The following is a 9687-nucleotide window of genomic DNA, read 5'->3' as shown; positions in this document are numbered from 1 at the left end:
TTGACCTCCCTATGCCCTGCGCTGTGGCCTTGGTAGCAGCTCCCTGAAAGCTGTGGCATCAGGTCCTGACTCATCCATGGGCTGGAGGAGTTTGGCCTGAAAGACCTGGAGCACAGCCATGGAGTGTAGAGCTGAGGCGGCCTGCCCAGTGGAGGAATACGCTCGTCCAGCGAGGGCAGAAGTCGTCCTACAGGGTTTGGAGGGGTGAGCGACCTTCGCTTTCCATCCAATGGCAGTGGGCAGGCAAAGGTGCGCAGCCACCGCCTCGTCGAGAGGAGGCATCCTCTCGTCACTCTTTTCTTCAGCGCCGTCCACTGAGAGAGCAGAAGAAGAGTTAGAGCAAAGGCGGGTCGAGTAGGCCTGGCGGCGCTCCGGCAGGAACCATTCGTCCAGACGGCTAGGAGTGGGCTCCTCCGGCATAGACCACTCCAATCCCAGCTCCTCAACTGCCTTAGAGAGGATGGGGAAAAGTTCGGCATCCATCCCTGGCTTAGAGTCGCTGGGCTCGGCAGATGATGAAGGGGCAGGGTCAGCAATAGAGCCCGACATCTCCTCCGCGTCTGATGCTATTAGAGACATGCTGTCAACTAATAGCTCATTCTCGACGGCACCGAACGAGACCATGTCGCTCGCATCAGCTGAGGGACGCTGGTCTGCGTGTTCGAAGAGAACGGGTGAATACTCTCTGCTTGGCAGGGCCGAGGCGCACGGGATCTGGGCCGGCGCGAGCTTGCTCTACGGCGAGCGTCTTCAAGTCCTGAAGGTCAGGGAAGGGAAGATCGTCGTCGCTGAAGGAGAATTGATTTGAGATCCAATGGTGAAATGCCCGCTTATATAGCCAGATGGCCCCGCCCATTTTGGCGGGCTCCATCGCCATAGGCTCGTGCAGCACCACTGCCGAGCCATTGGTTCATTTTATAATCACTGCACGAACCAATGGCCATGCAGTTACACTGCGTGATTGAATAAGTCTTCAGTCCTCGGAGAAAAATTAGTTTTCTCCATAAGCATCTAGCGACGCAGTACGAGTGAAGTATCGATAGGGAACTGTATTATAGCGGATATGAGTGTTCCGTTCAAACAATCTTATTTGTGGGGACTTTGGATTTACATCACCTGTACAAAGGGACTGTACACAGTGATATTAGAGCAAAGAGACCCATATCTTGTGTCCCGTAATTGGCTGTTTGCACAGTGTGAACAACCAATAGCCATGGTCGGTGAGTTATTTACTGAATCAGACGCAGTAATTGAATTGTCCACAGTCCTCTAAACCTGCTATAATTTAAAGAGGAGTAATTAAAAATAATAATAATAATTAAGTAAATGAGCCCAGGCTTAATTTTATTCAGCTCATTCAACAGCAGGTGTGTTTCTTTGTTACACTTTCAACATTTTTTATTTTATTTTATTTTATTTTATTTTAAAGCATCATTTTCCAAAAGAGAATGATGGTACATGTCTGAGTAATGCTACAATACAAATACAAACAAGCAAGCAAGCAAGCAAATAAATAAATAAATAAATAAATAATTGGTAAATTGTCAAATAATCACTAAAACTCAAAGATCTTCATACAAATGGGTAAGATAAAAGTTTGTTTTAGATTATTTTGGAAAAAAAAAAAAAGCAAACAAAGCAAACAAATCCATAGATTTATTACTACTGTATATTAAGAAGTACATCTTGTAATAATAATAATAATAATAATAATAATAATAAATTAATGTGATATTTAAAAAAATATGCATTATTATTATTATAAGAATATCATAAAGCAAAAAAAAAAAAACTGTATTTAGGTATAAAAATTTAAAATATGCATTATTATTATTATAAGAATATCATAAAGCCAAAAAACTGTATTTAGGTATAACAATTATGTAAGGATGTTACTGAAATAAATTATCTGGTGAATTATTGTTTTCTCTTGATACTTAGCAGTTGAAAAATGGGGAGAAATGATCGATCTGTTATGAAGTCTATAAATGTATTAATAAATGTACATGTTATAGTTGACTACTTTTTTACTAAGGAGAAAAAAAAGCCCTGTGGTTCAGTAGCTGCACTCACACTCAGTAGTTCAAATATTTCAGTGACATGTCCAGCCTTAATGTCAAACACAGAGCTCTTCTGTGGAGAGTCTCTGCTGTGCTGCTCCAGTCACAGAGCAGCTCTTAAAAGCACACCTTTACAAGCCTCCTAACTGGAAGCTCTGGGGACCCACACATGGCCAAGCCTCATTTGTCTTGCTGAAAACCTGTTCGGCCCAAAAGAGAGGAAAGTGGGATTAATTTCCATCCCATCCCAGTCAGATTCAATCAGCTCTCATTGACTGGCTACTTCCCCTCGCAGACGGCACAAATAAGATCCGGACACTGCTTAATGTCACTGCCTGTTGTGCTAATGAAAACGATAGCTGCCTGCAGATGACAGGAAGCAGCTTTGAGAGGGGAGGGGTGTGCTATACCAGTGACTCCGGGGAGACCTAAATCTAATATAGATTACAGTAGCAGTGGCACAAGGGTTGTCAAATCGCCAGAAAGTTCAGACAAGAACCAAAAAAATAAAAAATAAAAAATACATTCATTTTAATAAAAAAAAAAAAATACATTCATTTTAATTATAACTATTATTATTGTTATTTGGTTGCAAATCACAGAAGGGCTTTTTACAGATAGGGTGTTCAAATCACAAAAAAATTAAAAGAAAATATTCAAATATTCAAATATTAAAAAAATAAACAAACAAATAAATGCTTAATGTCACTGCCTGTTGTGCTAATGAAAACGATAGCTGCCTGCAGATGACAGGAAGCAGCTTTGAGAGGGGAGGGGTGTGCTATACCAGTGACTCCGGGGAGACCTAAATCTAATATAGATTACAGTAGCAGTGGCACAAGGGTTGTCAAATCGCCAGAAAGTTCAGACAAGAACCAAAAAAATAAAAAATAAAAAATACATTCATTTTAATTACAACTATTATTATTGTTATTTGGTTGCAAATCACAGAAGGGCTTTTTACAGATAGGGTGTTCAAATCACAAAAAAATTAAAAGAAAATATTCAAATATTCAAATATTAAAAAAATAAACAAACAAATAAATAAATAAATAAATAAACGAATAAATAAATAAATAATACATTTTAATATATTAAATAAAATGAATCGATATGTACCAAATTATGAGGTTAATGACATCAATCACAATTATTTTAGTTATTGATAGCTATGGTTTTTGTTTCTCATTAGGTTTATATATCTAGTTACAAAATATGCAATGTATTATAACTTTAAAAATAAATACTTTCTAATTAAGAAACACTTTTTAAAGTAAACATTTTCTAGATAATACTTAAAATCATTAAACATTAAAGTATTACATTTAATGTAATTTAATAATTAATTAAATAAACACAAACAAACAACTAAATAAAATAAATAAATACATGTAATTATCAAATAAAAAAAATGAATATGTACCAAATTATGAGGTTAATGACATCAATCACAATTATTTTAGTTATTGATAGCTATGGCATTGTTTCTCATTAGGTTTATACATCTAGGTACAAAAAATACAATTTATTATAAATTTAATAGTAAATACTTTCTAATAAAAAAAGTACTTTATAAATTAAAAGTTTTTTTTAGATAATACTTAAAATCATTAAACATTAAAGTATTACATTTAATGCAATTAAATAATTAATGGAACTTTTAAAATATAAATGAAGTTACAAAGTAACAAAAGTAGCAACATTTCTTCTTTATTGATATGCATCCAAGTGAAACAAATTATGAAAAAAAAGAAAAAAATATGGTTTAAGTGGACTAAATGATTGGATAAGTCTAGGATATGTTATCGCACAGGAGTAGGACGTTTCACTGAAGATCATGATTTTTTTTTTTTTAAGGAAAGAAAATAAAATGTAAATAATAATAATAAAAATAAAACAAGTTAAATATATGCATAGTAAATACTTTCTAATAAAAAAAGTACTTTATAAATTAAAAGTTTTTTTTAGATAATACTTAAAATCATTAAACATTAAAGTATTACATTTAATGCAATTAAATAATTAATGGAACTTTTAAAATATAAATGAAGTTACAAAGTAACAAAAGTAGCAACATTTCTTCTTTATTGATATGCATCCAAGTGAAACAAATTATGAAAAAAAAAAAAAAAATATGGTTTAAGTGGACTAAATGATTGGATAAGTCTAGGATATGTTATCGCACAGGAGTAGGACGTTTCACTGAAGATCATGATTTTTTTTTTTTTTAAGGAAAGAAAATAAAATGTAAATAATAATAATAAAATTAAAACAAGTTAAATATATGCTTGGGTGCATTTACAATAAGACAATTCACAATAAGATTAGAAGAGATAGGGTGCATTTCCATTTCACAACAACTTAAAATTAGCTGCCTCTGAAGGAAGGAGGTCCCTATCAAGGGGAACATCATATTTGTGGGTACTTGCCATGAAAAACCCTACATGAGTACATCTAGTGATTCTGAACCGACTGCCCTGCAAAAGAATGGAACAGCAGGAGTGTCGTGGCACAGACCTGTAAAACACACACAGAGCGGAGGATGAGATGTGATTTGAGTTGTGTGTCACACTAATGCCACTTGCAGACTTATTAAGCTCTTCACCATGGCGACGATGAGTCATTCACCAGCTCCAGACCCTTGCCATTGTCACTGTCAGACAGCTTCCACGAGAAAATAAATAAATTAATAAATATATTCAATGTTTTAAAAGCACATCTAACGCTCCTACATTAAGTCAACATATCCAGTTCTTCTCGGTCTAAAAAGCATAAATACATCCCAGTCTACATGACATTCATTTGGCTGAAAAGAGGCTTTCATATGCATGCAAATAACTGCTGATATTGATCTTTATCATATTAAAGTCAGTGTTAAGCAAGCTCCACCAAAAATTATTTACTGTGAATAATATTTTTATTCAGCAAGGACACATTAAATAAACAAAACAAAAAAAAAGAATTATAATGTTACAAAATATTTCTATTTCAAATAAATGCTGTTCTTTTAAACATTGTTCATGAAATTCTGAAAAAAAAATTACCATCTTTAATGAACAAAAGGAACATAGACATAGCAGGAGAGGTTGACATAAGACAGAATGCAGGACTCAGGAAACACAGGGCTTATGTACAAGAATTAAACAAGACACACCTGGAATCAATAAACATCATTAACATAGGAAACACCTGGGAACAATGAACATAAACACGGGAGAAACTGGGTCATGGAAGGCACATGGGGAGAAAAACACAAGACAGGAACACAGGACTGACATTACTCCCCCCTCCCCGAAGGCACGTCCACGCGCCACAGAACATCCAATGGGGAAGTGGGGGGGAGCCCCTCAGGACAGGCTTACACGGGATGGCAGGCCTCCAGAGCGGTACCCGTTCCAGGACCCATGGCGGATCAGGCAGTTCAGGGAGCCATGGCGGATCATGCAGTTCAGGGAGCCATGGCAGAACAGGCAGACTAGGAATCCATGGCGGAGCAGACAGTTCAGGAGGCCATGGCAGAGCAGGCAGCTCGGGGAGCCATGGCGGAGCAGACAGTTCAGGAGGCCTTGGTGGAGTAGACAGTTCAGGAGGCCATGGCAGAGCAGCCTCTGTGGCCCTGGCCTCGGCACCCGGCCCGGCCTCAACGGCTCCCTATAACAAAAAAAAATCCTTGGGGAAACTATTGGCTTCTAAGACCCTCCGTGGGCCTGACGTAGGAGCAGCGGCCCTCCCTGGGCTTAACGTAGGAACTGAAGCCCTCCTTGGGCTGGACGTGGGAACTGGAGCCCTCCTTTGGCTGGACGTGGGAACTGGAGCCCTCCTTGGGCTGGACGTGGGAAATGGAGCCCTCTTTGTGCTGAACATGGGAACTGGAGCCCTTTCTGGAGCGGACTCAGGGGCTGGAGCTAACAGTCTTTTCCTTCTTATATTTCTCCTCTGGTTTGGGAACTTAGGCCGGCGGGCATGACAACGGAGCGGCTGGCTGACTTGACTCCAGGCACTGGAGGATTCCTTCCCTCCAGTTCAGTCCTACAGTCCTAAAACAAAACACTTTCTTGAAATGGAAACCAAAACACGGGGGAGAAGGGGCGCCGCTTACTGTTTCTGTTTTGGTTCAGTCTCCTGTCACAGTGCTGCTGCTGTGTTGGAGCGCGGAGCGAAGGTGCGAGGAGACGTAGGAGAATTTACCATCTTTAATGAACAAAAGGAACATACACATAGCAGGAGAGGTTGACATATAAGACTGAACGCAGGACTCAGGAAACACAGGGCTTAAGTACAAGAACTAAACGAGACACACCTGGAATCAATAAACATCATTAACATAGGAAACATCTGGGAACAACGAACATAATCACACACGGGAGAAACTGGGTCATGGAAGGCACATGGGGAGAAAAACACAAGACACAGGAACACAGGACTGACAATTAATCAGTGTATAACTATTAGTAGTATATAACTATTTTTAATAATAATAATAAATGTTTCTTGAACAGCAAATCAGTATATTAGAATGATTTCTGAAGGATCACGTGACACTGAAGACTGGAGTAATGTTGGTGAAAATTACATTTAAATTTAATTAAAATAAAAGCAGTTTTTAAATTGTAATAATATTTCACAATATTGTCGTTTTCAATCAAATAAAAGCATCTAATAAAAGACTTCTTTCAAACAAAAAAAAAAAAAAACTAAAGTAAAAAATAAATCTTACTGACCACAAATATTGAATGGTAGTATACATGACAACTTTTTTTTTAATTTAATTTAATTTAAGTACTTGGATCAGATAGCTGTATTTCTATCTGATCCAAGAATCTATACTGAACCAAGAATATATACCAAGTATCCAAGTGTATTGTATTTTTCATGCACTGATATTAAATGCATATTTTGAGAAAACAAAAGCATTGTTTGACCTTGATAAACTAGTCGCATGCATTGATCAGGTGTGATTTTGGCCCATTCTTCCAGAGTCTTCCAATCTTGAAGGTTCTGTGGGCCTCTTCTATGAACTCTGATCTTTAGTTATTTTCTATTGGATTCAAGTCAGGTGATTGGATGGGCCATTCTAACAGCTTTATTTTCTTTCTCTGAAACCAACTGATTGTTTCCTTGGCTGGGTTTGGGATCATTGTCTTACTGAAATGTCCACCCTTGTTTCATCTTCATCATCCTGGTACTGTAGGTGTTGGGACTGAACCAGCTAATATTACTTTCACTGACGAGGGGCAGGATTGCTTTCTAATTACAAATAGATTTCAGCTGGTGTCTTGGCTTTCCATGGTTTTTATGCACCTCCCTTTCTTCGTGGGTTCAATACTTTTCCCCTGTGTAATTCCATTTTATTACACATAACTTAATTTCTGAACTTATTTGTTTTGTTTTCTTTTTATGTATGGCTTACTTGGGTTGTTACCGACATCTGGTGAAAATTTCATGACAACAGCACCTTTAGAAATATATTTATGGAGAAAATGGTGACATGCTCAATACTTATTTTACCCGCTGTAAATAGTAACGGTTCTAAATCATTAGCCAACTGAGAAATGTAGCTAAACTAATAGCTTTGCTCCTTGTAGCGACACAACTGCCCAACACTGATACGCAGTAGTTCCTGCAGCCTCCATTTCTGACACACTCAGGAGCACAGCCATAATCTCCTCTGTAACAGCAGGTGATAAGCTAAGCCATTGGGGAGAAAGGATATAATCTCAACTACCTACCTGGACACTTTTCTTAAGACTCCGAGCCAATCTAATTAATTCCTTGTTAAGAATTTGAACTGAGCAATATTCCCTGCTGGTTTTACGAGAAAAACACATCTGAACATGCAGGAGACAAACACAGATCTCTGACTGAGGTGTAACTTCCCACTATTGCATTTTAAGAGGCCACACTTATGCAGGTATGCTAATTACATATGCACAAGCCGTTTCCATCTAATGAAAATTAATTTATCCCTGCCAGGAAAAAGATACCATCCACTTTGGCATGGGTATAAGGATCCCAGACAAAGGAAAAAGCAATTTATTCATGCCTAACATATCTGTCCACATCTGCAGAGGTCAAGCAAATAAAATTGCAAATTGATTCCCTCACTATAATTGGGAAGCACTGTGTGTGGAGGAGAACCAGATGCATGATCTCTGAAGACTGACAGTTTCAATAAGTGTCAAGGAGGACTTTCTTGCATCCACGTCAGCAGAAGACACTTCTGGGTCCTGAAGAAGCCTCTTCAGATGGTCACTGACAAAAATATGAATCTATACATACACACAGAGGATCAAGGAAGAGAAGAGCTGTAGAAGTCGAGTTCTTCTAAAGGGATGAGACTGTACAGTTGTGTGTTTGTGTGTGTACCTGGTATTAACGTACATTTTTTTAGGTTCCCATGAGGAAACAAGCTTATAAATAATACAGAATTAAATGTTTTGAAAATCTGAATTAGCAGAAAGTTTTCTGTAAGGGGTAGATTTAGGTGTTGGGTTAGGGTAAGTGGGTTATAAAATACAGTCTGTACAGTATAAAAACCATTACATCTAAGGAATATCTCCACAAAAAAATGGAAACCAGTATGTGTCAGGTTTGCAGTCTTTGTAAAGACTAAATTTACCCACGGACTCTATGATGTTTTTAATGAACAAAGGTAAAATTTGTCATTTATGAGGTAAAATTAGCCCAGCATTTAGTCAATATGAAATGACATTGGATTAACGTGTACAACTCAATCTGCCTGGTTAAAATGTGTAACTTTACGTGCTGGGTTACTATATGTTGGGTTACTAACCCAACATATGTTCTGTCCATTATGTACCCAGCGCTGGGTTACCAATTTGGTTATTTTTAATCCAACCATTTTAGAGTGCAACAATGGAAAAACCTGAAAAACCTATCATTGTCTAAACCAACCCAACAAGAAAACCAGAAAATTCACTTTTCAAAATTAATCATTTAATTTCATACTTGACTGTAAAAAAAGGCAAAAGCTGCATCCAAATATTCCTACTGTCCTACTATATACTATGCAAAAACAGTACACCAAAAGAGCAGCATGTCCGTATACATATTCAAAAAACAGTAGGCAAAAAATACCTGGATGAGCTACTACTTCTGTTGAGATTCGTAATAATGCCTCTGGATGGACAATATACCTTGAGGCCACTGAAGAGGAGTTGGCAGTGGAAGATGCAACAAGATGCAACTTGAGTCACATGACAATGACAACTTGACGAACAAACTGTAGAATGTTTATTGTTTATTTATTTGATAGGGACAATGTAATACTTAAAGTAATACAGAATGCAAACAAGCCGGATTATAGCAACATTGCTAATTTGCATCCGCAGTCCCTAGGCAGGGGACACAGACTCAAATACACATACAACAGTACATAAAAGACATTTTAAAGGGGTCATATTATGTTGCTAAAAAGAACATTATTTTGTGTATTTGGTGTAATGAAATGTGTTTATGAGGTTTAAGGTAAAAAAAACACATTATTTTCCACATACTGTACATTATTGTTTCTCCTCTATGCCCCGCCTTTCTGAAACGCGTCGATTTTTACAAAGCTCATCGGTCTGAAAAGCGAGGTCTGCTGTGATTGGCCAGCTATCCAGTG

The 9687-nt window shown here is 37.6% G+C and overlaps 1 protein-coding gene across 1 annotated transcript in view; it reads left to right on the top strand.

The window, feature by feature from the left end:
- Positions 1 to 622: 622 nt before the first annotated feature.
- Positions 623 to 9687, top strand: part of LOC107727001 (uncharacterized) — a gene marked incomplete at its 3' end in the record, with an annotated part of 15962 nt that continues 6897 nt past the window's right edge. Inside the window, exon 1 of the mRNA XM_016536737.1 lies at positions 623 to 763. Coding sequence (XP_016392223.1) covers positions 623 to 763 — 141 coding nt within the window. The remainder of the gene's footprint in view (positions 764 to 9687) is intronic.

Source organism: Sinocyclocheilus rhinocerous, unplaced genomic scaffold (assembly GCF_001515625.1).
Source record: "Sinocyclocheilus rhinocerous isolate Xijiao unplaced genomic scaffold, SAMN03320098_v1.1 scaffold666, whole genome shotgun sequence".
NCBI classification, from domain to species: Eukaryota; Metazoa; Chordata; class Actinopteri; order Cypriniformes; family Cyprinidae; genus Sinocyclocheilus; species Sinocyclocheilus rhinocerous.
The sequence above is the reverse complement of the archived record's forward strand: the minus strand, read 5'-3'. Positions and strand labels throughout refer to the sequence as shown.